This window comes from Bos grunniens, chromosome 26 (genome assembly GCF_055505025.1).
Source record: "Bos grunniens cultivar Pamir isolate PY7600 chromosome 26, Bosgru_T2T1.0, whole genome shotgun sequence".
Classification (NCBI taxonomy): domain Eukaryota; kingdom Metazoa; phylum Chordata; class Mammalia; order Artiodactyla; family Bovidae; genus Bos; species Bos grunniens.
The window spans coordinates 51037341-51064964 of record NC_141190.1 but is presented as its reverse complement, the minus strand read 5'-3'; the positions used below and the strand labels follow the sequence as shown (position 1 = coordinate 51064964).

The following is a 27624-nucleotide window of genomic DNA, read 5'->3' as shown; positions in this document are numbered from 1 at the left end:
GACCCAGAGTCGTGAGGTCAGGTGACCGTGCGGCCATGCACAGCCGCAGGTCCTGGGAGGCCACGTGGTCACAGCCACCCTGTTTCTGTTGGACGGGTGAACAGTCTCAACCTGGCGACTGGGTGCTTCTTTCAGAAGGAAGGTGAGGCCTGCACACAGCATGGTGAGAGAGGCGGGGGTCTGCAGACAAGAAGGAATAGTGTGGTTCTGTGCACTGATCTGGGGATGTTCCTACGTGTATCAAGACGCATAACTTTGAAAGAAGTACAGGAGCTGGAGAAGGGGAACTGGGGCGCGGGGAGGGGCTCTGCAGGGGGGAGACGCCCACCTGTCCCTGGATGGGGGCGGGGCTTCAGCCCAGAGAAGCCGGAGCCTCGCAGCGCAAGGGGGAGGGGTGGGAGCTCCTCGCAGGTCCGGGAGCCCTGGCCGTTGTCCAGGCCGCCTCCTGCCGGGAAGGGGCGGGTAGCCCGGGCCCCTCGGCCTTTGCTCCCTGGTCTCTGCCGCTTCCTTTACAGACCTGCTGGGCCCCTCCCACCTGCCAAGGGTCTTGCCAGCATCTTCCCAGGGAAGGTGCTTGGCTCAAAGCCCCGTTCAGGGACCCCCCCCACACGCCCATGGTGTCTGACACCTGAGTATAGGGATCTCCCTGGGGGAGCCCAGGCTTTGGGAAAACCCTCTGAAGCCTGGAACTGGGTTCATGTTCGTTTCTTGGCCCTGTAGCACTTAGCCACCTGGGTGCCCCAGCCATGAGGGGCCCTTGCAGCCAGGTGCCCTCTTGACAGCAGGTGCATCAGTGTGGAGGGGCTCAGAGTGGACCGAGCAGAGTGAGCCTCAGGACGAGGAGAGCCAGCGGACGGTAGTCCGGGGAGTGGTGGAGGGCAGGGCGGCAGCAAAGGGACCGGTGTGGGGTCAGAGGGGAGGGGGCCGCTGGGGCCTGGGTCTGAGGCTTACTGGTCATCTCATGGGGATTAGACCCAAGCGGAGTATGGGGGGCAGGACTGGGCTACAAGCAGCGGGGAGAGGGTAGGTCGGGCCGGCGCCCCGCTGGGCCTCCTCTCCGTGGCCCCCGTACCCCGCCCCCCCGCCCAGGCCCAGGCGCACCCTCAGCCCGCAGTGACCCTTTAGGCAGTCACCCTGCGGGTGGCGCTGGGGGTCAGCGGAGCGGAGCGGGCAGGGGTTCCGCCAGCTGCCTTTCCGGGGTCGGCCAGGCGAGGGCACCAGCGGGACAGGCCCGGATGTTTGCGGGGAGGATTGGGGTTTGCGCTCACCCAGCTCCCTTCAGCGTATGCAGAACCAGGGAGCCCCTCCAGCAGCACAGGCGCCCATCAGGCGGCCTGTCCGGCTCCAGGGCCCCGGGGGCCACGCCACCCGACATCCCTGCGCCCCCAGCTGGCAGGCAATGAGTTCTCTTGACCCACCAACCCCTGGTGAGCAGCCCCCTGACTCCGCCCCCAGGTGCAGTCTCCTTCTCTTGCTCTCGGAGGTCGAGGACTGGTCCCACGTGAGAGGACAAAGCCAGGGTCCTCTGCCCTTTGCAGGGAGCCATCGAAGAGGCGTGCTTGGGACAAGGGGCAGCTCCACGACTTACCAGCCCCTCAAAATGAAAAATCTTCATCCGTTTGCCAACTTCAGAGCTATCTGCGTGGTTGGAGACGGGAGCCAAGCTCCTTTCAGAGACAAACCTCTTTCCTCCCCTCCGTCCCCCGGCCCCACGCCTGCCAGGCTCTGACCCAGTCCTGGCTAGGACACCGGCTGGTCCTGGCTGGCCCTCCTGAGGGACCACCTTCCCTGACCTCCCTCTTCCCAGCCATCATTGGTCCCGCCGTTCCTCTGCTGCACGGACTTGCGGGTTTTTGTTTATTGTTGAAGAAGAGGGCGGCAGAGGATGAGATGGTTAGATGGCATCACCCACTCAATGGACATGAATCTGAACAGCTGCGGGAGACCGTGGGGGATAGGGGAGCCGAGCCTGCTGCAGCCCATGGGGCCGCAAAGAGCCCGACGACTTGGCGACTGAACAACACCCAGTCGTGCCCGTCGGGGTGCAGGGTGGCGTTCGCTGTTCACGTGGCTCTCCCCGAGCGCGCCTGACAGGGAGCATGACCCGATAAATAAACGTGACTAAGTCAAGATCTCTGCCAAACCGCGAGCTCCGCATTTGCCCGCGACGTCAACGTGAGAGCGCGGCGAGGCGCACCGCCGCCGTCCTTAGCGGGGCTTCTCCTTCGGCACCAGGCGGGGGCATTGGCGGACCCGTCCGTTCCGGCGGAATCGGCTCGGGCGGCGCGACCCGAGGCGCTCCTTCCCCGCAGGATCCTCTCTCCCCTGGCCGACCCGGGGCGGGGAGGCGTTTCCTTCGGTCCTACCCGGGAGGGCGGCTCCCGGGAGCGCCGGAGGAGAAGGTGGGGCGGGGGCCAGGCGCCAAGCGGAGGCACGCAGCCCCGGAGTGCCCGGAGATGGCGGGTCGACAGGTGGAACAGGTTGAGCCTACACACCCGGAACTGGGGCGCTGGGGTCGGGGATGGTGGTGGGGGTTGTCCCGTGCCACCGCGTCCGGAAGGGTAGGCGGGCGGGCGTCTGGGGCTTGGGAACCCCCGCGCGCGGGGCGGGACAGGGCGCGTGGACAGGGCACCGAGACACCCTCCGCCAGACAGCATGGAGAAGCATGGAGAAGCAGCTGCCCTCACCCCACTCTCGGCGCCCTCAACCCACTCTGGCCCCTCCAAATGGCACTCCGGCCCCCCCATCCCGCACCCACGGCATCCAGCTCCCTGGAGAGCCAAGCACAGCCCCATTCGCGACCCCAAGCGTTCCGGCCGCAGCCCAGGGAGGGCCCCGGGGCGCAAGCTCCCCCGGGATGCAGGGGAGCGGGTCGGCACCGTTTCCTCGGAGGGAAGGAGGATGCAGAGGCCTGAGCCTGGGGGCTCGAGGAGCAGAGCGCGGCGCCCAGAGCGGTAGTGCTCCTCCTGCCACCGAACCAAGGTCTCAGGGAGGATAATGCGCCCTGTCGACCGTCCGGGCGCGCCACGCCTGGCCCGCCAAGAGGACTTCAGCCGCAGCAATCCAGAACCTGCTCCCCCCGGCAGTGTCGGGAGAAGGGGCCCGGCCCGCCCCTGATGCGGCCCCGCCCCAGTCCCTCTGGTCCCTCCCCCAAGTCCTGACCTCCCTCCCTGATCAGAGGCTTGGGAGGCCTGGCTGCCGCCTTCCAGGAGCCCAGAGGGGCCCAAACCCGGCAGAAAAGGATCCGCGGCTGCGCTCTCTCACATACGCTGTGCCCGAGGTAAGGGGCGCAAGCCAGGCCCGGGGCGGATCTCAGGGCTCAGCCGCCATAGTGAGCGCGGAGAAGCTCGGTTTCCGGGGTCTGGCTCGGCTGGTGCGGATCGCCTGCGGGGCAGCCGCACCCGGATCCCGCGAGTGCGGCCCGGCCAAGCAAGCGGGAAGAGAGAAACTCCCTTGCGCACGAGCTGCACCGCACACGAAGCCGGCCGGTATCACGCACGGTGGCGCGCCGCCCGGGACAGCACGGGGCGCGGGAGCCACCTAACGCCCGCCCAGGCCCGGCGGCCAGTGGCTTTCTTAGAGGCGATCTGGCGTAGGGACTCGCAGCACCACACTCGTAGAACTGCCCAAAACGAAAATGGAACCCTGGAGATCCCGGTACCAGGGGACGCTGGGTTCCTGCCCAGAGCCGAGAGGGCCGCTGTCGTTTGTGCCACCGAAATCCTGGCGGCCCGGGTGAAACGGGAAAGTCGTTGCTAGAAAGGCCGGCTGGCAGACACCGCAACCCGCCCCCCCTCCGACGAATCGGCGGCCGTCGGTTGGTACGCGTTCCCGTCACGTTCCCAACGGGCAGCGAATAATAGTAATAATCATCACTTAATAATATGTGACACCACCCAAGAGAACCAAGGAGGCAAGGTCCACGATTGTACTCGGCGCTTCTTCGGCGCCTGCTCTCCGCAGTTTACGGCGATCTTATTTGAACCCCCGCACAACCACCTACGAGGTGGGAGGAGTTCTCACCCCAGGACTACACCACGCGCCCGGCGCGCCAGTCAAAAGGCCGCACTTCTGCCCGCGGCCCCGCACGCCCCGTGACCCGGACTCAGTCTGCCAGGGTCCCCGACCCCAGGCTCCGGCCGCGCTACGCGAGGGAGCGACTGCGCGTAAGGTCCCGCGCGGCGTCCAGATCCGAGCTCCGGGTTCAGGTTGCCTCCCGGGAATGAGGTGCCACCGCGTGACCGGGAAATGACCCAGCCCGGCCGAGTACAGCCCCGCGGGGCCGGGAGTGAACGGGAACCCGGTCCCATACCCACCACACGCGACCCGGCGGCCCCGGGACAGGCCTCGCCGAGGCGCCAGCCACTGGGTGGGGAAACAGAGCGGATTCTCGCGGGCCAAGTCTAACCTTCGGCCCGTGGACGCTGACATTCCGCTTCTCGTGCCCTCTGCATCCCGGAGCAGGAGGTTCTCGGAAATGTTCTCGGTACTCCCTCAAACCTGGGGCCGCGACCCCGAGAGTGCCTGCTGGCTCCCCGCGCCCTCCCGCCGGCGCCTCTGCACCGAACAGGGCGCAACGCGTGTGCCGAGTGGATCCTCAAATCTGCATTCTCTCGGTGATAAAATATGCTCTCGTATTTTTTCCTGATTTCCCATTAAAACCTTTGCCTAACTAAACTCCCATCCAACGGGATTTATTTCGTCCCCCAGGAGATAAATCAGGGGGCAAATTTACGGCCCGGGAGGGACCCGCCGCGCTAATGGGCGCTTCATGGAGTGCGCGGCGGGGGCGCGCGGATGGCGGGCGCTGGCCAATGGCCGGGCCGCGGGCGCCCACAGCCAATCAGCGCGCGCGCCGCGCCGGGGCCCCGCGGTTATCAGCGCGTCCGGCCCGCGCGGCGCCGCTCCGACCGGCCCCGGGGCTGCCGCTGCCGCCGCCGCCTCCCGGAACGCCCCCGCCGCCGCCCGCCCTGCGCCGGAGCCGCCACCCGCCCTCGCGCCCGCCCTCCGCGCCGTCGGCGCCCTCGCCCGGCGCTCGCCCGGGCCGCGCGCAAACTTCCCGGGCCGGCGGGCGGCGGCGGCGGCAGGGCCCGGATGGGCGTCCGGGCCGGCGGCGGCGGCGCCCATGGACGCTAACCGCCCGGGCGCGTTCGTGCTGAGCAGCGCCCCGCTGGCCGCGCTGCACAACATGGCCGAGATGAAGACGTCGCTGTTCCCATATGCGTTGCAGGGCCCGGCCGGCTTCAAGGCGCCCGCGCTGGGCGGCCTGGGCGCGCAGCTGCCCCTTGGCACCCCGCACGGCATCAGCGACATCCTGGGGCGGCCGGTGGGCGCAGCGGGTGGCGGCCTCCTGGGCGGCCTGCCCCGGCTCAACGGGCTGGCCTCGTCGGCTGGCGTCTACTTCGGGCCCGCGGCCGCCGTTGCGCGCGGCTATCCCAAGCCCCTGGCGGAGCTTCCCGGGCGCCCGCCCATCTTCTGGCCCGGAGTGGTGCAGGGCTCGCCCTGGAGGGACCCCCGCCTGGCCGGCCCGGGTAAGTGGCCAGTGCGCGGGTTCGGCGTGGGGCTGCGGGCGGGCGCGGGCGGGACCGCCTGCCGCACTCACCGAGCCCCCTCTGCAGCCCAGGCCGGCGGGGTCCTGGACAAGGACGGCAAGAAGAAGCACTCGCGGCCGACCTTCTCGGGCCAGCAGATCTTCGCGCTGGAGAAGACTTTCGAGCAGACGAAGTACCTGGCGGGGCCCGAGCGCGCGCGCCTCGCCTACTCCCTGGGCATGACCGAGAGCCAGGTCAAGGTGAGGCGGCGCCGCGCGGCGCTCGCTTGGCCGCAGCCCGCTCGATCCCCCGCGTCCTGCGAAAGGCGCGCGAGCGGCCACGCCGCGGCCGGGGCCGGGGCGGAGGGGCAGTCTGGGGCGGCCCTCGGCGTCCGCGCAGGCGGCAGCGTCTCGCCCGGGCCGCAGAGGGGCCGTGCTGCCGCCGGCGGGTGCTCCGGGGGGGCCCCGCGTGATGGGCGCCCTCCACCCCAGGTGTGGTTCCAGAACCGCCGGACCAAGTGGCGCAAGCGGCACGCGGCGGAGATGGCGTCGGCCAAGAAGAAGCAGGACTCGGACGCCGAGAAACTGAAGGTGGGCGGCTCGGACGCGGAGGACGACGACGACGAGTACAACCGGCCCCTGGACCCCAACTCGGACGACGAGAAGATCACGCGGCTGCTCAAGAAGCACAGAGCCCCGAACTTGGCGCTGGTCAGCCCGTGCGGCGGCGGCGCGGGGGACGCCTCCTGAGGGCGCGGGGCCGGGCCGGACAACCAGGGTACGGACGCGGGCCGGCGCCCTCGCCAGCCGCCCGCGCCGCAGTGTGTATATATATTTTTATAGAGTAAGTTATACGGCGGCCCGGCTCGGGCTCGGCGTCGGGGCCGCCGCCGCCCCGCGTCCCGGTGGGATCACTTTGTATAATCAATAAATTATTTAACACGTCCCCGTCGGAGCCACGGCTCCCTAGGCCCTTCGCCTGTTTCTTCCCATTCGGAAAGCCGCGGGCGAGGCGGCTGCGCGGCCTCCGCTCCTGCCGGGGACGCCGTGCCGGGCCGCTGTCCAGTGTCCAAGCCCGCGGGGCCCGCGCCTTCGGCTGGAAGGGCGCCGGGGGCTGGAAGGGCCGGGCTCGGCAGCGGGCCCAACGGAGGCCGGGCGCCCCGCGTCCCGGGCGCCCGGGCGGCAGCAGCTCGCAGGAGCGAGGGCGCCGAGAGGACCGGCGCGGGGAAGGCGTCCCGGCCCCGCGGGCCGTCCGCTGAGGGAAGGGGCGGCCCGGGCCGGGAGCCGCGAGGAGCCGGACTCGGGGACTCGGCGGGCTGGAGCGGAGCCGACGGCGCGGGGCGGAGCAGGGAGCAGGTAGGGCCTCCTGTTTTCCGGCCACCCCGGGGCTAGGACCCTCCTTTCGCGGCTGCGGTGGATGAGGTTTGGGCAGGTTTAAACACATTCCCGGTGCCCGCCCCACCTGCGCGGTAGCTGTGGGTGGGTGGGGGGTCGGTGAAGGGCGCCGCTGGGCCCCGGCTCCTGCCTACCTGCTCTATTCTGATTATGTAGATTCAACCCGCCCAGCCTTAGTAGCTGCAGACTTCGGAAGTCTCGCTAACCTTAACATTGGGTGAAATAAATCAGGTTTTAAACTCATCAGCACCATAGCTGATCCGCTGCTATTAGATTTTTTTTATGGGTAGGAAGTGCGACTTAATTCAAAGGACTACAAAGAGAAGCCCACAGTAATTTCGCCAGCAGCTCGAAGTTCTCTGGGGGCCCTGGGGTTTGCAGCGGAAGCATGTCTGGCGGCCCCTTGAGGTCCATCCTTCCGGGCAGCTCGGCCTGCACCCCAGGGTGCCTCACCAGCCAGACCCCGCCCCCACCCCAGGCCCCACCGCGGAGAGGCAGGGAAGCCCTCCTCTCTGGCATGTTCTTTACCCCCACCTCAGAGGCGAGGATTCTGGTGAACAGCTGGATCTCTCTGGTTCACAGGAGAAGCCCCAGACTGGATGCTCCCCGTGGTTGCAGCTTCATGGGCATGACTGTGGTGTTAATTTTAAAAGTTAAATATAAAGGGTTATTTTATTGTAAGATTTATCTTGGAAGTCATTATTGGAAATGTTAAAAGAGTAAAAGGCTGAGTCTTTTTTTTTCCACACAACTGCACCAATTTTAAAAACAGATGCTTTCCACTGACTGGTTTTCTTTTTAAGAGAGAACTTAAAAAATTTATGTGCGTAAAAACTATTCTCTCAGCTCTAAGTTAGGAGCAAAGGAATTTCCAGTTTTAAAGTTTTGAGGAAAGCAATGCATTTATGTAATTTCATTTAAAAAATGCTGAGGGGTAAATCCCAGTAGGTACCTGTGCAGTAAACAGTCCAAAAGACCTTCTTTCTGCTTCCCACTGCGGCTCAGCTCTATAACAGAATCTGACAAGACTCGGGGCCCGGGTCTCGGACAAGGTGATCTGGACTGCAGCCTGCGAAGGGCCCGGAGAGCCAGAGAAGGGAACACAGTCAAATGGTGTTTTCACCAAGATCAATTTTATTGCTTAGGGACCGGAGCGGTCATTTCCAAAGGCCTCCAGAGTGAGCAACAGCTGAAACCCTGCTACACAGAAATCACTGTGGGCCGGAACGGCCGTGTGGCACGTGGACGGAGTGACCACAGCTTGACACACACCCCAATCATTCTGTCAAGGATGCAGACTCGGCCGGTGGATGCCACACGGCTTGCGAGGGTAGTGATTCACCTAAGCCAAGCTTCCCCCCGGCGCCTGCACCCAGCCCGGGAGTCCTGTAGTGTTGAAGCAGATCAATAAACGCCATTTGTGTTTCATCCTCGGGCTGGGCGCCACCTCTGACCGCTGCGCCAGGTGTCGGGGACAGAGACGTGCGGCAGGGTCACGACGGGCCGTGGGAGGCGCGGCAACCGGGGACGAGGACAGTTTGTTTCTCTTAATAGTTTATATACAGCCCATGTTAAAAGCGGTTTCTATCAGAAGCAGACTAGGCTATTTTTATTTCTCCCATGATATTATTGTTTTATGTAGAATACTTGGCACCATAGAACAGTAACAAAAGACGGACAAAACGGTTTACAAAATTCTTGAAAGGTACACCCGAGCTAGCTATAAACTTCACATTCAGTTCTTAATATTACACAGCAGGAAGCCTAGGAGTCTGACTGCTCACGTGAGAGCCGCGGGCCGTCCGAGCCCCACGGCGCCACCGGGCGCAGTCCCGGTTTGACAGCTCTGCGTGTGGACGTGCGGGGGACCAGCTCCTAGACTTGGTTCTACTGCTGATATGACACTCAAGCATTCATACTGGAAAGTATATTTAGCGTAAGTTTTGGTAAGGTTTATAAATTATTTTTAAAAAGTATATATTTATATATATTTATATATATAAAAATGGGAAGCAGCTGCAGTGTGATTCAAAAACCACGTAACGTGGCAGTAGAGTGACTGACAGGGAGGGGCCTCCAGAAGCGAAAGCGGGGGCCACGTGCCCCCAGTCGTGGAGCCCGGCCGGCCTGCTCAGCCCCCGCCACAGGGCGACTCTGAGCCCCGCCGGGTTTCTGCTCCCGAGAAGCTCCTCCACGCTGACAATGATTAAAAATCGAAAACCGTGACGTCTAAAATACAGATTTTTGCTGTCTATTAGAGTTTTGGCAACAGGACTGTGACTTGTTAAAAAAAAAACCCAATGTTTCTACTTGATGCCACATGGACAGACACGACGGTGAGGTATGTGAGGCTTGTCCGGAGCGCCGTCCGGGGCTGAAGCAGAGTGTGGGGCCGGCCGTCTAGCGGTGGCGCTCGGGCGGGTCTGGACGCAGCTGTCGGAGGACGTGGGCCCTCGTGCTACGGGGGGGTCTCGCAGGGGGTCCCCTCGAGGCGCTGGCATCGCCTCCCTGCCGTGGAATCAGGCGTTGGTTACGGGGACACACACACCAGGAAAAGCTCAGAAAGGTGAACTCGAGGGAAGGAGGCATATTTACCACCACGTCACTGCACCACACAACACTTGTGCACACGTGCGTGAGGTTTACCTGCCCCGGGCGCGATGCGGAAGGCCAGGAACACGGGCTGCGGGGGAGAAGAGAGGCCGTCAGGGCCGAGCGTCCACGGCCAGTGGGCCCAGCGCTGGACCCTGTCCTGGGGAGCTGGCCGTGGGCGCCCCGAGGCGGAAGGCACAGGGCCGTCATGCTCCGTTAAGATGGCATTATTTCCACATAGAAATCGGTGTAAAAGGTCATTTCAGAGCCGTGATTCAGGCCCTGAGAACATGGGGAAGGACAGAGCCTGGCCTGGGATCCAGCCGCTGGTTCGGGTGGGCGGCCGGCCTAAGAAGGGGAAGTGGTGACCGTCTCTCCCGGGCCGCCGGGGACACAGGACCCGTGACCCCACTCCCCTCGGAGGGGCTGCAGGCTGGGGGCCGGGCAGAGTCACACGTCCAAGGTTGGTTCCGAAACGCTGGGTGGTTCCCTGAAGCTGGGCAGCGACACAGACATCTCTCCCCACCGGGGCGGCAGGGGCAAAGGCCAGTAGGGTGCTCGGGTGCAGGCTCAGAAACACCAAAGGCCAGTAGGGTGCTCGGGTGCAGGCTCAGAAACACCTCCAGAGGGACCATGGGACACAGTCTCCGTCTCCGACACGAACTCCATCTTGGTGAGCCAGTCTCTTCTGCCTTCCTATCTACCTGCCTCACCACCCCCCTACCTACCTACCTGCTGGTGCTTTATTGAAATTAAACACAGACTGACTCGGCCATGTCTGTGAAGCCGGACCAGGAGGCGGAGAAGGGGGTTAGGAGAAGCACCCCGACAGCCCGCCGCCCACCACCGCCCACCGCTGCCCACCACCGCCCCCGCACGGGCCAGTCACCTTATGGTCTCCCATGCAGACGCTGGGCCCGATGTGGTCGTAGGTGACAACCTTCTCCTCGCTCTCCGACTGGGAAAAGCAAACAGAGGAAGAGATGTGGGAGGCGGAAACGGGGGGGCTTCCTGGGGAGCAGCGGAGACAGCCCTGTGGCTGTGCCACCCTCCACCACCCTGCCCACTCCTCCGTGGGGCTCCTGCTGGCTCAGGACTGCCAGTGAGCAGCTGGCCCCCAGGAGGGAGCGGCTGCCCCCCGGGAGGCAGCGGCTGGAGGCGGCCGGGCAGCACTCAGCCCCTGCTCGCAGGGTGGGAGGGCTCCGGCCTCGGGAGGGCGGCAACCTTCCTTGGGGGCTGGAGGCAACGTTCCCGGGGTGCTGGTGTGGCCTCTGCTCACGGCCATCAGGGCGGATGGGAGCTCTCTTTCCAGTTGTGCCCCTGGCACCAAAAACGGTCTCCGTTTTCTCCCTTGGCATTTGTTTTTGACCCAGAACTCCCTGTTCAGAGGAGAACAGACGCCCCTGAACGCCACAGGGCCGCGCCCAGCGGCCACTAGAGCAGGGCCCCATGCACAGGCCTCCCGCCCATCAGCCTGCGGGCACCGCCCAGGGTGTGCCACTGGCGGTCAGTTCCGGCTCCAGCTGGGCAGGGCTTTCACTGCCGTGGCTGAAGCCTCTGAGACTATAAACTGAATTATCCTTAATGCAGTAGGAAGTGTGAGGTCAGCTTTACTTTCCAGCGGGATTGCCTGCCAGGAACTGCGACAACAGACCCCCTGCACACCCGTGGCGGCCTCCCTGGAGTGGGAAGCATTCATCAAACACTGCGTGGTAATTTACAAAGGCAGCATAAAATTGTGGATTTCCAAGTGCATAATCGCAAGACAGATAAACAGATCACAGCGGGCTCCGCACTTCTCCCTGCGCATCCATCATGGCAGTCGCCCCCTCCGTGTTTGGGGCGGGAAGCAGAACCGACATGATGCCGAGCTGACCGAGCGTGGCATGATGGATGACGCCGCGAAAACGCGGGGAGGCGGCTGCTGGGCCGGTGACGCCCACCACTGCGGGAGCCCCAGGGGAGGGCCCGCTGGGGGAGCCCCCCGCCAGGAAGGCTCCAGGCCCTCCCCACAACGGGCCACCCAGCCAGGCTCCGTGCCCGCGAGTCTGCAGCATCAAACCTCCAGCCCTGGAGTGGAGACGAGGCCACGTGTGGGTGGCGGTCGTCCGTCCGCCTTCCGGACTCTGCAGCCCCGGGTGCCTCCCGACTCCAGGCGCTCCAGCTGTCCCGGTGGCTTCACCGCAAGATGCCTTTCCCTGGAAGATGACCCTCACCTCCTTTCTGCCCCGAGGCGCCTGTTCTAGCCGTAGCTCTGGGCTCCGCCGGCCCAGTGTGCTCAGAGCCGGCAGCTATGACCCACCGTGTCCACTGTCCACTCTGCTTCCTCACGTCCCATCACGGAGCCCAGGGGGGAGGCCCAGCAGAGCATGGGGCCGAGTCTGAGGCCACACGTGTGTGCAGGGTCTGTGTAGTCAGGGCCCGTCTGCCCTGTCTGGCTTATGTCGTAAAGCCTGCTTGTGGGAGAACCCACGGCCCGTCCTCCGTGCTGGGCTCTGGGGCCTGCCTGCCAGCTGTCCAGCAGGCCCCCAGGCCCTGTCAGGGCATGCTCACTGCAGGCCCCATGCACCCAGCCTGGTCCAGGAGGACTCTCCCCAGGAGCTGGCTTGCAGCCGGGCGTCCAGGGCCACCCGCTCTGGAAAGGCCAGCAGGATCTTCCGTAGGGGGCCACGGGGCTGCTGGCGGGGTCGGCCTGCACGCAGCTCATCCCAGAAGCTCTGCCCTCCCAGCTGCGTCTCTGGATGAGGGTCTGGGCCCGGGGGACAGAGGGGACCCCTCATAGCAAGTGCGGGGGCCGTGCAGGGTGGTGGCCAGAGCCCCGGACGTCCTGGGTTGAGGTTGGGGGGCCACCCGCCCCCTCCTGACTGGCTGCCCATGTCACTCAGAAGCCGAGCTGCTGCCTGATGAGTCAATGCACTTCATTACTGTATTTTTTCACTGATGGTGTTGACAAAACCAGTGCAGATATTGATTCTTGAGAGCAGTCCTTTTGTGTTAAATGTGGGCGTTGAAAACCCCAGGAATCGAGAGGCTACGGGAACTGGAGACCCCCACCCCAGCACTGCACGCAGCCTCCAGCCCCTGGCGTTTGTGTGACTCAGCTCAGGTTTACAACTTAAGGAAACAGGATGACTTCACAGCTCAGGAGCTCTTCCGAGGACAAGAGCCCGTCGACTTCTCCGAGCACACAATAAAGTGAAATGACTCCTGACGCCCCGGTGACCGACCGTCTACGCTGTTTTGACTCCAGAACCCGGGTATGTCCCAGCCCGAGGACCGGAGGCAGGAGGGTGCCCCCAGCCTGGGCCCGCCCCCCAGCCGGCCCCCCAGGCTTCACTCACCCTCAGGACGAGCTCCTTGGCCGAAGGAGACATGAGGACGCGGTCACACCAGGCGGGGCAGCGGGTGTTCATGTACTGCCGGCCCTGGCTGCAGTCCTCGCTGTATGGGTAGCTGGGGAGACAGGATGGGGGCGTGGTCAGCAGCTGCTCGCCGGCCCCACCGCTGCCCCTCCTCCACGCGGGCCCCGCACCCCAGAAAGGCCCAGCTTGTCCAGGGGACAGAGAGGCGACAGAAGCTTCCCAGAACCGAGTCCCGCACTGTCCCCAGCACTTCAGATATGCTTCTGGACGCAGCCTAAAGCACAAACCTGCACAGACGCCTGCGGCTGGCTGGCTGACAGACCCCTTCCTTTCCCCTCAACACATGTCCTGTGCCCCCGTGTGTGGGAGCCCTGGACCAGCTGGACAGACAAACGTCCTGGCCAGGCACACAGCCTTCTTGGTCGAATATCACCATTTTATATTTATCATTACAGACAAGAACCTACACGTGGTCCAACTCTGAATTAGGGACCATGGAGAAGTCCAAGAAGCGCTTCCTAACCTTTAATATAAAAGTGGACCTGTTCACTGCAGGGAGGAGGCCCCTGGTGCCCCGTCTTTGCGATGCATGCTGTCCCTGTGTTATACGCATTTTTCTTTTTCACAAAAGTGAACCCTGGAGCTTTTTCCCTAATAATTTGTCCTGTAAAAGCATCTCTCCCCACGTAGAGCACTCGTCCATACTTGGAAAGGGATGCGTCCCTCTGGGGAGTCAGACACTCTGCCTGGGCGGGGCCAGGGGGTGTGCCTCTGCCAGTGTGTTGGTCACGGTCGCCCCGAGGCACGTACCCAGGCAGAGCCCTGCGCAAGGGGCTCAGCAGCCCACTCCCAACCCAGGCGCCTGACCACAGCCGGCTGCTGGGACCCTGCTTCCTGTTTGCTCCCGTGCCCGTTCCAGCAGCAAGCATCTATCCTCTGTTGGAAGCGTTTTGGTTACTTCTAGGTTTGGGGAGTTCTTGATTGTGATGAGTGGACCCCCAAGGGGCCCAAGATCCTTTTGGGGGCTGGAAGGTAAACTCCGTGTTCGTGGTCACACAGACATGCTACCTGCTGTTGTCACGGTGCTCGCGTGGCCCCACCCCACACCGCACAGGCAGAGGCCACAAGAATGATTCCTGGACTGGATCTCGAGCCTGTGAGAGCCGGTTTAGGAGTCGGTGGGAGGAGTGGGGAGCACGTGAAGGTGGGACCCTCAGACCTCAGGGAAGGGAGGTTTGGAAGGCGCTGTCCCGAGGGCAGGGGTCTGGACAGGGCTGCGTGCGCGGCGAGAACCTTTCACGTCACAGGAAGCCGCTGCCGCACCTTGGTGGGTGAGCCTGCTAAGCCGTCTCACTTCATTTTTGTTTTCAAGCCAATGACAGCGTGACCTAGAGTGTGTTCACAGCTGGGATGATGAGAGCGGAGGTGCAGAGAGGCTCTGAAAACCAGGTGTGCCAGCCAGAGAACGCCACTGAGTATCCCCTGCTGTCAGCACCACCTGTCTGCTGGCACCAGCGATGCCCATGGCGCATAATTCCCTGGTTGACAAGCTGGATGCCCTGGGGTGGCCACTGTCCCTCAGACACTGTCCATCACCCCCTGCCCCCAGGAGATGCCGAAGCTGGACAGCCAGTGGAGCACAGGCCGTCTCCACAAACGCCAAGAGCCCGCAGCCCCGGACCCCGTGAGCCTCTGTCGTGACCACCTGGCCCAAGTGGGAGAAGGAGTCGTTTTCACAGAACAGTCAGGATGATGCAGGCCTGGGGAGTGTGGAGAGGAGCCAGCGCGGCCCTTCCTTGTGACAGGTCACGTGGACAAACCCAGACGTGGTCTCCCTCCCTGGCCAGTGCTGCTTCTGGACAGATCCCCAGGGGGTTCAGCCACGACAGAAGCAACAGAGCCAGGAGGTTCCACCTTTTAACCACAAAGAGGGCAGCGTGGTAGAGCCCAGGCACAGGATGCCCCGGAGCAGGCAGATGTGCCCGAGGACATCCCTGCACACCTGGCAGCACACCCACCTGGCAGCACGCCCACCTGGTACACACCCATCAGGTACACACACACACACACACACAGGTACCCAGCCACCAGGTACACATCCACCCAGGTACACAGTTACCAGGTGTACAGCCTCCAGGTACACACTTACCCAGGTACACATTCACCAGATACACTCCCAGGCAACACACTCACCCAGATAATACACACACCCAGGTACACACCCTAGCCATACACCCAGGTAACACTCCCAGGGAATGCATACACCTAGGAAACACACATGTATACACATATAGACATGAGTTTTGTACCACATACACAAAAAGTCACGAACACATCATGAACATACCCCCACATAAAAATCTACACACGTGCCAGTTCCTGTCTGCTCATATGTGAACACACCATGTACATGTGCACATGGAGCTTATGCACACACACAGCCACACCTATGCAACGCACACCTGTACACACATGTATTCACACACACACACCACACACAGGCCCAGGTATACACGTACCCATGCACACGTGCAAACACAACCCACACCCACACTCACAAGACACGCTGCATACAGCCACGCACACATACCCACATATCCACACCTGTGCCTGTATAACCATGTCTGCACACACACACGTGCGTCCATACCATGGACACACACTCACACCTGTGCACACCCACACCTGTGCACTATGGTACCGTATGCACACATGCCGACATGTGCACTGCACAAACACATGCAATTAGCCTGTAACCTGACCACATGCATCCTGCACACACACCCACACAAGTACATGCCTGCACACACAGGCACTCACACCCATGCGGGGGCCCCATCAGGCACACGTGCTGACACAGTGCACACAGTACATACACACACGCACGATCCTCTGTGCACACACCCTACACACGTGTGCACAGGAGCTCATGCCTGCACACACACAGGCAGCACTGCTGCTGCTGCTGCTAAGTCGCTTCAGTCGTGTCCGACTCTGTGGGACCCCATAGACGGCAGCCCACCAGGCTCCCCCGTCCCTGGGATTCTCCAGGCAAGAACACTGGAGTGGGTTGCCATTTCCTCCTCCAATGCATGAAAGTGAAAAGTGAAAGTGAAAGCTCCTGGGATCACTTAGTTTCTGGCAGTTAGAGAACACATCTGGGTACCAAACGGCCACTGTTTCTAACCACGTCCGTGCAGCTGCTTCTGCTGACAGGTTCCCAGTGTTGGGACAGCTCTCCAGACACGGGGCTGTGAGAGCCACCCAATGGTCAGAAACATGGTTTTAAACATGAGGGAACAAAATGGAGGGGATGGGTGTGACCCAGGCACTGGAGGAGGGGAAGGTGGGTAGTGGGGGAAGGGATAATAAGGTAGTGACCTGGAAGTGGGGGAGTGGTGGGTGACCTGAAATGTGGGGGAGGAGCAGGTGACCTGGAATGTGGGGGAGGGGTGAGTGACCTGGAATGCGGGGGAGGAGCAGGTGACCTGGAATGTGGGGGAGGGGCGGGTGACCTGGAATGTGGGGGAGGGGCGGGTGACCTGGAATGTGGGGGAGGGGTGGGTGACCTGGAATGTGGGGGAGGGATGAGTGACCTGGAATGTGGGTGAGGGGTGGGTGACCCGGAATGTGAGGGAGGGGCCATGACCTGGAATGTGGGGGAGGGATGAGTGACCTGGGCATTGGGGAGGCGTGGGTGACCCGGGCAGTGGGGGAGGGGCGGGTGACCCGGGCAGTGGGGGAGGGGGGTGACCCGGGCAGTGGGGGAGGGATTGATGACCTGTGCTGTGGTGGGGGTGGGTGACACAGGCAGTGGCCTGGATGGCCTTGCCTTGGAGACTCAGGCTTTGCATGCAGGCTGGGAGGTCAGGGGCTGTGAGCGGGGACCCTTAGCTCAGGGAGCCCACGGATTAGTCTGTAAACCATGACCTTTTCCACCCCAGAGAACCTGAAATGCTACTTCCCAGTTAAACGGAGAAAGTCTGACCCCTTGACCAATGGGGCTCCCAGTGGCCCCCACCCCCTGTCCCTTCCAGACCATCTTCCCTCAGGAGGCAGCCCCACCTCCAGCCAGAGAAAGGTCTCTGGCCAAGACGTGCTTGCAAGGACGGGACACCGTTCCTGGAGAGCTGGCATGGCCCTAACACACCGACCAGGTCACAGGATGTCCATGCTTCCAGGACAAGGGCAGAACGTCTCAGGCTGTTCTCCTGCCGCACGAGCCCGTCAGGCCGGAGGCAGGTGAGCCCAAGAGGGCAGGTGACCTCCGGGTGCCCACAGCGTGGGCACCAACCCAGAGTTCCTCCCACTTGGCACCAAAGTATCCCCACCCCCAACCTACCAGCAGGATCTCACAGGCCAGACCTCGCCGGGCCACGCCCCTCCTGGGGGCCACACCCCTCCCCAGAGCCCACCCCTGGGGCCTGGCTGAAGTCCAAGGTCTGTGCAGGCCGCCGGGTCCCTCCGAGCCCTGACGTGCCTGTCTCTCTGCTGCCTGGGGGATGGGGCATGTCCCTCGGCCACCAGAGCGACCACAAAGTCCTGGGTCTCCTGGCGGGCCCATCGCCCCGCGCCTTCTGCGCTCTGTGCCTGGCTGAACGTCCAGGCTGCGAGGTTTGGAGAAGCTCAGGGACAGCCACCTGCTCGGGCTGCTGGGGAGCCGTATGTCCACAGCTCCTCCTCCTGGCCGGGCCGCAGCCCTGAGGGAGGCGTGTGGACCCTGATCAAGCGGGAGAGATGCCCAGGACCCCCACACCGCCCCCAGAGGGCGGAGGGAAACCGGTCCCTCAGGACGGCCTCAGCTTCCAGCGGTCCCTGGCGGCTCGTGTCACTGCACACTTGATGTTGCTTCAGTTGCATCAGAGCCCAAGGACGACGCGGCGGGGCAGCTCCTGGACGCGCTGCTGAGGCCGCCCGCTCAGGCCCAGCTGCTGAGTCATGCACGGGCTCCCAGGCATCGGAGCCGCTGCTGGGTGCCCGCCAGGCCCCCGGGGGCCACATCCCTGCCTGTCTGGCCCCTGCACCTCGAATCACTGGTCTGGGCGCTGACGGTGAGTGGCAGGCACCCAGACACCTCAGCCAGTCTGGACTCAGGCAGTCCCAGGTCCAGCGGACGTCTGACCTCTGGAGTGAGGCTCAGGAAGTAGGGTAAGCTTCACGGGGAGCCCGGGAGGACCTCTGATGCGGATCTGACGTGTTTACCTCCCCCGAGGCCTGGCACAGACGGGGGTGGGGGAGCAGATGGCACTCTCAGCCCCACCTGCAGCGGCTCCCAGCGGCCTCGCTCCCTGAGGACGATTCCCCGAAACTGCCCAAGGCCCATTTTCTCCCAAGTGGTAAGAATTCCCACTTGGCATCTGTAAAACGGCAGAGACGGGGGAGCAGCCGTGGGGGGCGTCCGTGTCCTCCAGATGGGCCTGGGGTGGCTGAGCGGGCTGAGTGTCCTGGGCCATTTTGTAATTGGCTCTCTTTCCCCCCACCCCAACCCAGCCCCCTGCGGCCCCGGGCGGGTCAGGGAGGAGCACGCTGTTATTGCCGCGGATTTCAAGATTCTGTAAACACCAGAGCAAAACACCACAAAAGCTCACGTACCCGAGAAAGAGAACCAACACCCGCGTCCCGACAGCCCAAGAAAGATCCAGAGCTTGGCACTGCCTCAGCGGCCCCTCGTAGGCGCCTCTGGGAGGCAGTGTCGGCACCGAGGAGAGCAGCCCCTACCACGCTCTCCAGGCTGGGGAGGGGGCGGGAGGAGGCATGGGGGGCACAGAAGCACGGACAGGAGGTTCCCTGTGGTCCAGAGAGTGGGCAGTCCTTACCTGGGAGGGAACGAGATGTCCAGTTCATACAGTCTGTCCTTAAACACAGACAGCTCTTTGTCAAATTCTAATAGCTGAGAAAAAAAAAGAAGATAAGGGTCACTTGGGCTTGCGCTCCTGGGGGCACCGGACAGCCTGGGCAGGGACACCGTGATTTCAGACCCCGGCACCTGCCCTGCGTGAGGGCTGCCCAGGGCTGCCCTGGGCGGTCCTGCAGGCCCCAGGGTGAGGCCCGGTGCTGACCAGCTGGGGCCACTTTGTCCCACTGAGCATGCAGGGTGCGGCCACGGCCACGCTGGAGTCACTCTGAGGTGCCCTCGCCCGAAGGCAGGGTCCAGCTGGAGTCACACTCTCGAGTGTGGGCCTCGCCCAGAGGACCGCAAATGGCACTGGCCTGGTAGGCCCCTCAGAGCCACGCCCACGGGCACTGCACCTCCAGGAGGCGGGCCCTGCGGCCACACGCGCCCTGGGCACGTGGGGGAGCACGGCATCACACAGGTCCGAGGCCACACGGCCCTCTCTGCTCCCGCCATCTCAGCCCTGCGATCTGCACGCCGTGTGTGCAGAGCAACCCTGGGCACCAGGCTCTACCTAAGCCACCCGCAGAGCCCGCGGGCAGCAGGCCAGCCCTCAGCTGGGCCGCCCTCCTCGGGTGAGTCAGGGGGAAGCAGGCCGGACACCTCCTGGCAGGAGCTCCTGGGGGTGATTACGGGGGTGGGGGGACTGAGGCTCCTTTTGCACAAACAGGACGCTTCAGACACAGCCGCCTGATCCCAGTGGCCACCAAGCGCCGACCCTGCCTGGTGAGGCTGGAGGCTGGGTCCCACGGCTGCCACCGTGAGCCCACGTTTGCTAAGAGGCACCGGTGGCAAACCTCGCCCCACTCAGCACCCCTGCTGGGGGCCTAGGGGTGCAGGGCCAGAAGCGGGGTGCAGAAAGGGTTTTGGGGGGAGGGGAGGCACAGGGCAGGGGCTGTGTGGGGGTGGGGGCTGGGGCCAGAGCCCCTCAGCTCCCAGGCACAAGCAGCCTCCTGCCCCCACCTCCAGGGAGCAGCCAGGGCCAAACGATTTCTGGAAGGTTCCCGAGTCAGTGTTTCAGGGTGCCTGGGGTGGGGAACAAGTCTGCAGGGAGGGTGAAGCATGAGCGTGGGGCCTGGACCAGCTCTGGGCTCACACAGGTATGCACACACGTGTGCCTGGAGACACCCTCACAGCACACTCGCAGGACGCACCCCCACAGGGAGACAGCAAGCGTGTCATCCACAGCCTCCCGAACGTGAATGCTCGGCCTTCGCAGCTCAGGAGGACGGCCCTGACCCCCGCGGAGTCCGCCAGCATTGCGGCGCATCGCCCCCGGAGGCCCGCCACCAGCGTCCTTCCGTGGGGGGTCCGGTGCTGGGGTTGCTCTCAATCTTGGCGTTTGGTGTCCTGCTACAGACGCCCCGAGCTCTTGAGGACCACGCCTCCCACCCCTGCCAGCTCCAAGCGTCCCTCCCGTGTCCCGCCCACGACCCACCACATGAGCGCCATGCCCGGCCCGCTCTGTCCGTCTGGACACTCCGCTCCCTGGGGGGGACTTTCCCGTCCCTGGCTGCTGTGAGAGCCGCTTGTGTGTCTTCATCTGCCTGGACTTTTGAGCGTATGGTGTTTATCTTTCTGATTCTTTCTCTGTTTCCTTTAAATAGTCTCAGAATTTTTATCAAGCATTCCGTGATCTGACCTCTTGGACTCTCGCTACCGTGGAGGGCTCCCTGCCCCGCGTCCACGGGAGGCCAGCACGCCATGTTTCAGGAATGATATTGCATTTCTGTTGAAGTGGGAATCTGTATCTCTGAGATCTTTCACAGCCTGATGACCAATTTCTCATGTGTCGTAAACATTCTTCTCGATCACAAAATGAGGGACAGCGCAGGGCGTGTGCGGACAGTGATGAGGCGGCCGGCCGCCGTATCTGCCAGGGCGTGTGCGGACAGTGATGGGCCAGCCGCCGTGTCTGCCAGGGCGTGTGCGGACAGTGATGGGGCGGCCGGCCGCCGTGTCTGCCAGGGCGTGTGCGGACAGTGATGGGGCGGCCGCCGTATCTGCCAGGGCGTGTGTGGACAGTGATGGGGCCGCCGTATCTGCCAGGGCGTGTGCGGACAGTGATGGGCCGGCCGCCGTATCTGCCAGGGCGTGTGTGGACAGTGATGGGGCCGCCGTGTCTGCCAGGGCGTGTGCGGACAGTGATGAGCCGGCCGGCCCCCGTGTCTGCCAGGGCGTGTGCGGACAGTGATGGGCCGGCCGCCGTATCTGCCAGGGCGTGTGCGGACAGTGATGGGGCGGCCGCCGTATCTGCCAGGGCGTGTGCGGACAGTGATGGGGCGGCCGCCGTATCTGCCAGGGCGTGTGCGGACAGTGATGGGCCGGCCGCCGTATCTGCCAGGGCGTGTGTGGACAGTGATGGGGCCGCCGTGTCTGCCAGGGCGTGTGCGGACAGTGATGAGCCGGCCGGCCGCCGTGTCTGCCAGGGCGTGTGCGGACAGTGATGGGCCGGCCGCCGTATCTGCCAGGGCGTGTGCGGACAGTGATGGGGCGGCCGCCGTATCTGCCAGGGCGTGTGCGGACAGTGATGAGCCGGCCGCCGTATCTGCCAGGGCGTGTGCGGACAGTGATGAGCCGGCCGGCAGGCTGTATCTGCCAGGGCGTGTGCGGACAGTGATGGGGCGGCCGCCGTGTCTGCCAGGGCGTGTGCGGACAGTGATGGGCCGGCCGCCGTATCTGCCAGGGCGTGTGTGGACAGTGATGAGCCGGCCGCCGTGTCTGCCAGGGCGTGTGCGGACAGTGATGAGGCCGGCCGCCGTGTCTGCCAGGGCGTGTGCGGACAGTGATGAGCCGGCCGGCCCCCGTGTCTGCCAGGGCGTGTGCGGACAGTGATGGGCCGGCCGCCGTATCTGCCAGGGCGTGTGCGGACAGTGATGGGGCGGCCGCCGTATCTGCCAGGGCGTGTGCGGACAGTGATGGGGCGGCCGCCGTATCTGCCAGGGCGTGTGTGGACAGTGATGGGCCGGCCGCCGTATCTGCCAGGGCGTGTGTGGACAGTGATGGGGCCGCCGTGTCTGCCAGGGCGTGTGCGGACAGTGATGAGCCGGCCGGCCGCCGTGTCTGCCAGGGCGTGTGCGGACAGTGATGGGCCGGCCGCCGTATCTGCCAGGGCGTGTGCGGACAGTGATGGGGCGGCCGCCGTATCTGCCAGGGCGTGTGCGGACAGTGATGAGCCGGCCGCCGTATCTGCCAGGGCGTGTGCGGACAGTGATGAGCCGGCCGGCAGGCTGTATCTGCCAGGGCGTGTGCGGACAGTGATGGGGCGGCCGCCGTGTCTGCCAGGGCGTGTGCGGACAGTGATGGGCCGGCCGCCGTATCTGCCAGGGCGTGTGTGGACAGTGATGAGCCGGCCGCCGTGTCTGCCAGGGCGTGTGCGGACAGTGATGAGGCCGGCCGCCGTGTCTGCCAGGGCGTGTGCGGACAGTGATGAGGCCGGCCGCCGTGTCTGCCAGGGCGTGTGCGGACAGTGATGGGCCGGCCGCCGTATCTGCCAGGGCGTGTGCGGACAGTGATGGGGCGGCCGCCGTGTCTGCCAGGGCGTGTGCGGACAGTGATGAGGCCGCCGTATCTGCCGGCACGGTCCGGGCTGCAGGCCTGCCTCTGCTGCAGAGGTGCGGCGCTGATGAAGGAAGAGGCTGGAAAATCGATGCGGCAGAGCCAGAGCAGGTGCTACACACACAGAAAACATCTCCATCCGACGGGCCGAGCGCCGGGAACACTCCCGCGCCTGCCCGGGGACAGCCGCGGAGAATTTAATCTCTCCAAATCCTCACCAGGGCACTCCATCCTGCCGCCCTGACAGCCACACTTATAATTAATTATACAATTTCGATGGGAATATCGACTAAACAAAGCTATAAATCATAGAAAAAGTCAATAGGCATGGACACGTTCAATCATGTCCCAGCCGATGATTACTACTCTTAAAATACAATAATTATTTTCAGAGCCAGCTTGAATTAAATTTCTGTCAGGCGGGAACAAGACCAGTGGTTGATCAAGGATGCGATGGACCCGGGGCCGTGGCTGAGCTGCACATCCATCCTGGTGGGCGTCTCACCCTGAAGGTGAGCGCTTGTCCGGAGGCCCCTGGGGGTCTGCACGCCCGCCTCCTGCAGGGGGCCGCGGTTACCGTGGAGCCAGCCCTGCACTGGGAGGCATGAGGCCTCCGCCCCCGAGCTTCCTGACCCGACCAGGGGGCCCAGGGGCCCCCCAGAAACCCTCGTGGAGGCCTCATCTCTGCTTCGACTCCATCACGTCTTTTCATCTTAGGAGCAGACTCAAACTTCTCCCAGATATTCAAATTAATTTTCCTCCACATTGAAAGCACGGTTTCACAGGATAATATGTAAATAAAATTACGTCTAAGGTGATGTCTGTTGTTTCCAGGTGATGACACACTTCCCAGGCAGTAAGGAAGGCCAGCGGGGCTCTGGGCCCACCCCCCACGCTGTGGGACGCAGGAGGAGCCCACCTCCCTGGGACCCAAGGGTCCCCGAGGAGCCAGCTGTTCACAGGCTGTGGGCCAGTGTCCAAGGACACCAGGTGGGTGGAAGCGGCAGAGGAGGCTCGGGAGCACCTGGGGCCGGGGTGAACCCGTGCAGCGGGGGAGGCGGCCTCACAGAAGAGGGCTGGGCCCCCCACGGTGGGTTCAAACCTGGGTTGAGTGGATGGCCGTGTGACTGGGCCTGGCTGAGCTCCAGGCCGGGGAGGCGGGGGGCAGAGGGGGTGGGGTGCAGGAAGGAGGCAGGGGCAGGGGCCGGGTGTGGGGGCAGACTAGGTGGTGGAGAGTCCAGGCCCCAAAGCCAACGGACATGAGAGGTGAGAGGTCCCGGCAGGTGATGGGGGCTTCCCAGGGGCAGGCAGGCAGGCAGGCAGGCAGGGCAGGGCGGCTCTGTGCAGGGACTCGGGACTGGCAGGGTCTGCCGGACAGCTAGACAGTCCCCCATCCAGACAGACGTGCCCTTCTCTGGGTGCACATGGTGGACACTGCTCAGGGAGGCACAGAGCCCCCGTGGGGCCTGAGGAGATGTGACGCAGAGGTGCTGCCCAGAGTCTGTGGGTGACCAGGCTGCCCAGGGCACCCGGAGCACAGAGGGCTGAGTGGGGGCGGAGGGACAGACAGGGGCTGAATCTGCACACGGTTCTGGCCATTGAGATGAAGACGGCCCTGAGAGGTCACAGTGGTCTCGGTGGGGTAACCAGGAGCTAAAAGTGGGGACTGCGGTACAGACAGTGCCTCACCAGGGTGGGGGGAGCAGCCAGGGCCTCAGGAAGGCGGGGCACAGGGCACACCTGGGTGGGGGAGGCTGCCTGCAGGCGTGGCTGACCTGCTGATAACACACAGGCGCCAGAGGAATGGGTCAAAGCAGGTCCAGCTGACGTTCACACCGCGGGACAGCCCCCAGCCCAGCCCTCCCATTGCCCGTGTGCAGGCAGTCTGTGCAGGGACCTGCTCACAGGATGGGGGGTAAGCTGCAGGGGTCTGTTCACATGTACTTCCACTCTGCACATGCACACACGCACACGTGTACTTCACTTTGCACACACATGTGTACTTCACTCTGCACATGCGCACACGTGTACTTCACTTTGCACACACACGTGTGTACTTCACTCTGCACATGCACACGTGTACTTCTCTCTGCACACATGTGTGCACTTCACTGCACACTTCTTGTCCTTGGATTTGTCAGTCTCCTTCTTGTACACATGCACACATGCACACGTGTACTTCACTCTGCACATACACACGTGGTTCACTACACACAAACACACACACACACACACACGGGGTTGGTGGCAGAGGATGTCCCTCAAATTCTCAAGACAGTCTCTCCTCTTTCCAAAGGAAGCCCAGGCCTCAGTGGGTGGGCCCTGAACAGAGAGGGTCTGCACCCAAAGCTGTCAGCCCTCTGCCTCTCACCTGGGGGGTCCCCAGGGCTAAGGGCTATTCTGCCCGTCAAAGACAGTAAGGCAGGTGGATGCAGCCTGGCCAGAGGCAGGAGGCACACCAGGCAGGGCCCAGCCAGAAGTGATGGGAGGGCCGGGGGTCAGCACTGCCCAGAGCAGCGGCGGGGGACCAACCACACATCCCATGGCGGGACTCACCGCAGTGCCGTTGTCGTCCCGGAAAACCTCCTGGTTGAAGTAGTCAAAGAGCTTCTTCTCCAGCTGGAGCATCACCTGTTGGGGGTGGGGCGTCAGAGCAGGGGGCCCCTCCCCAGGGCGGGACCACGGGGGGCGGGGGGGCGGGGAGCGTCAGAGCAGGGGGGTCACGGGGGGGGGCCATCAGAGCAGGGGGCCCTCCCTAGGGCGGGGCCGTGGGGGGAGGGTCAGAGCAGGGGCCCTCCCCAGGCCGGGTCACTGGGTGCAGAGGGGCATGAGAGCAGGTGGGCCCCCTTTCCAGGGCGGGGCACCTCCCCACGGCGGGGCCACGGGGGGGCCGGGTCAGAGCTGGGGCCCCTCCCCAGGGCGCCTGCGCACCCTCTGCGCTCACCTTCCGGTCGTTGTCTGACTCTCGGAATATCAGCTTCACGACTTCGTTGGTGTCCGCGGCCCGCACGGTCTGCATCGTGGCCTTTGTGCAGAGAGTCTGGGAAAGACACGGAGGAACCAGGTCCGAGACCTGCCACCTGGCCGCCCGACCCGGTCCCTCCGTCCTCGCTGTCCGGCTGGGCTGGGGGCTCACTCCTCCTGAGCGCCCGGCCGGCCCCTCTGCCCTCCGTCCAGGCTGCTCTGTGGACCCAGGGGCCCAGGAGGCCCCACGGCCACGACGGTGGAGAGCAGCCAGGCAGGACCTGGAGGGCGGCAGGGAGGCAGAGGCCGTCGGGGGGCGCAGAGGGAGGGGGCCAGGCCTCCCAGCAGGTACACCCGGTCCTGCCCCACCCTGGGCGTGGGGCAAGGACAGGCCACAGCAAGAAGGTAAACAGGGTCCCTCCCCAAAGTCAGGACGAACCCGGAGCCTGGCCCGGGGGCAGCGGGGCAGCACTGGCCAGACCCACGTACAGTGGAGAGAGAGAACCGCTCCAGAAAGGCTGAGAGACGGCCAGGCTCGGAGAACATACAGTGGAGAGAGAGAACCGCTCCAGAAGGGCTGAGAGACGGCCAGGCCCGGAGAAGTGCTGGCGAGGACGCGGGCCATGCACCTCCCTTCGGAAAAGTCTGTCCGCAGGGTCCAGAGAGACTGCGGGGGCCAGGGGCCACAACCAGATTTTGTTTTGTGTGTAAGTTATACCTCGATAGAGCCGTTTTTTTTTTGTCCCCATAGTTTTTATGAAAAAGATAAAGAAGAAGGACTGCTGCAGCAGGACTAATGTTGACCTGAAGACGCCCGTTCATCCGAGGAGCCCGTGGGAGGACCTTGCGGTGGAGCGCGGGGCTCAGGCCCGAGGTGGCCGGCACTGTGGGGGGTGCACTGACATTCAGGGCACACACAGCTAACCAGGTCAGCGGGGCTCAGGCCCGGGGTGGCCGGCACTGTGCGGGGGAGGGGGGGCACTGACATTCAGGGCACACACAGCTAATCAGGTCAAGCCCCCAAAGTGGCTTTTGGACTCATGTGTCACACATCAGTCTGGCCGCCTTCAAATGGCCGGATTAGAACAAGGGCCCCAGCAACCCTGCCTGGGCGTGCCCACCGCCCGCGAGGAGGCCGAGCCATCCAGATGCTAATGTGCTACGGGGCTTAAGAGCGGTGAATGGGGAGGCCCGGCGGGCAGACGGCTTACTCGGAGGAAACTCATAGTCTTCACCCAAAGGCGGCTGCTGCAAACTTCTTAAAAAAACGCTCTCTCTCCCCCTCGCACCGGCTCCCAGCGGATACACATCTGCCTGGCCGGCCCCTCGCGCGCGGCCGCTCCCACACCCGCCGGAGCCCCTCATTCAAGGCGCCCAGGCCTCCCCTTTCAGCCGCAGCCGTGACCGCTGGAGCAGAAAGCCCGGGACAGCGCCTTTCCGGCTTGCCTTACAGAGGCATTTTCCTCTTTTCAAAGGAGAAAAAAATTCTCCAAATGCTGTTTTTAAAGAACCATCTGAGGTTTATTTCGCTATCAGTGGCCGTGTGGAGGCACCGGAGGGTGACGCGGGTGTCTTACTGGCACTCGGGGCCCCGGGCTTTTTGCTTGGACTTTGGCGACGCAGCCACTGCCAAGGACAGGCACAGTGAGGGCCCCCAGGACGGCAGGGCCGGAAAGGCAGCTTGTGGTGTTCTCGCTGCGCGGCTGGCCCGCTCCCCTCTGCAGCACAAACGCGCCCCCCCACCCCACCCCGGGTCCAAATTTCAGTGCTGGTGGAGCCCCTCAGGCCCCAAGAGGTGAGCCCGTGAGTGTGGCCTTACAGAACCCGCTCTGATCTCTGCCAGATGGAGGGAGTGAGGGGCGGACAGCCAGCCCCTCACCCGAGGATGGGGGTCCACCGCCCCGGGGTCAGCCAGGAGCTGGTCAGGGCCGTCCTGGTCAGAGTAACGCCTGACCTGGGGGGGTCTCTGTTCTGAGGGATCTCTATTACAGGTCGAGAAACGCTTTTGGGGAAAAGTGTAGAGTAAGCTTGGTGTGCAGAGGTCAGAGGCACACCAGCCGTTTCCTTGCTGCGGTTGCTGAGTTTTAGATGGTGAGGAAAAGCGTCGGGGCTCTCCTGTGTGTGCACTCCAAGAGAGAGCAGGTGTCACACAGCGCCTCGTCTGTTTACGACGTCCTGCTAGGCTTTAGCCCAGTCATGGCTGTGATTCCACAGACCCTGCTTCTGTCCGCACCCAGCACGCTGGACCACAGGAGGGGGTCCTCTGCACCCCCAGCTGCCAAAGGACCCGCAGAGGTCAGGCAGGCGGGCACCTGCGGTCGGTGTCCGGA

General features: G+C 63.7%; 2 protein-coding genes and 1 long non-coding RNA gene across 7 annotated transcripts in view; 2 read left to right on the top strand and 1 right to left on the bottom strand.

Annotated features, from left to right (window-relative positions):
• The first annotated feature begins 4907 nt into the window (after positions 1–4907).
• Positions 4908–6475, top strand: NKX6-2 (NK6 homeobox 2). Of its 2 annotated transcripts, none has more exons than XM_086378264.1 (3): positions 4908–5531; positions 5619–5791; positions 6035–6475. In XM_086378264.1, the coding sequence occupies exons 1-3, from the start codon at positions 5126–5128 to the stop codon at positions 6278–6280; spliced, it is 825 nt and encodes a 274-aa protein (XP_086234390.1). In that variant the 5' UTR covers positions 4908–5125; the 3' UTR covers positions 6281–6475. The 2 variants fall into 2 exon arrangements, with proteins under 2 accessions (XP_086234390.1, XP_086234389.1); XM_086378263.1 differs by having other exon boundaries at positions 4917–5531; positions 6023–6475.
• Positions 6476–8036: 1561 nt separating this feature from the next.
• The window catches only part of INPP5A (inositol polyphosphate-5-phosphatase A), a 146199-nt gene continuing 126611 nt past the window's right edge, over positions 8037–27624 (bottom strand). For 2 of the 4 annotated variants that reach the window (XM_086378259.1, XM_086378257.1), the window contains exons 10-16: positions 25275–25370; positions 24887–24961; positions 18696–18769; positions 12859–12970; positions 10407–10475; positions 9521–9608; positions 8037–9433 (exon numbers count right to left, since the gene is read on the bottom strand). In XM_086378259.1, the coding sequence (XP_086234385.1) occupies positions 9528–9608; positions 10407–10475; positions 12859–12970; positions 18696–18769; positions 24887–24961; positions 25275–25370 (507 nt within the window). In that variant the 3' untranslated portion in view covers positions 8037–9433; positions 9521–9527. The remainder of the gene's footprint in view (positions 9434–9520; positions 9609–10406; positions 10476–12858; positions 12971–18695; positions 18770–24886; positions 24962–25274; positions 25371–27624) is intronic. The other 2 variants (XM_086378258.1, XM_086378260.1) reach the window with 1 other exon arrangement.
• LOC147344573 (uncharacterized) lies at positions 22722–26801 on the top strand. The gene is made up of 3 exons (XR_015155476.1): positions 22722–22842; positions 23165–23320; positions 26046–26801. It is a non-coding gene; the product is annotated as an uncharacterized LOC147344573 (long non-coding RNA).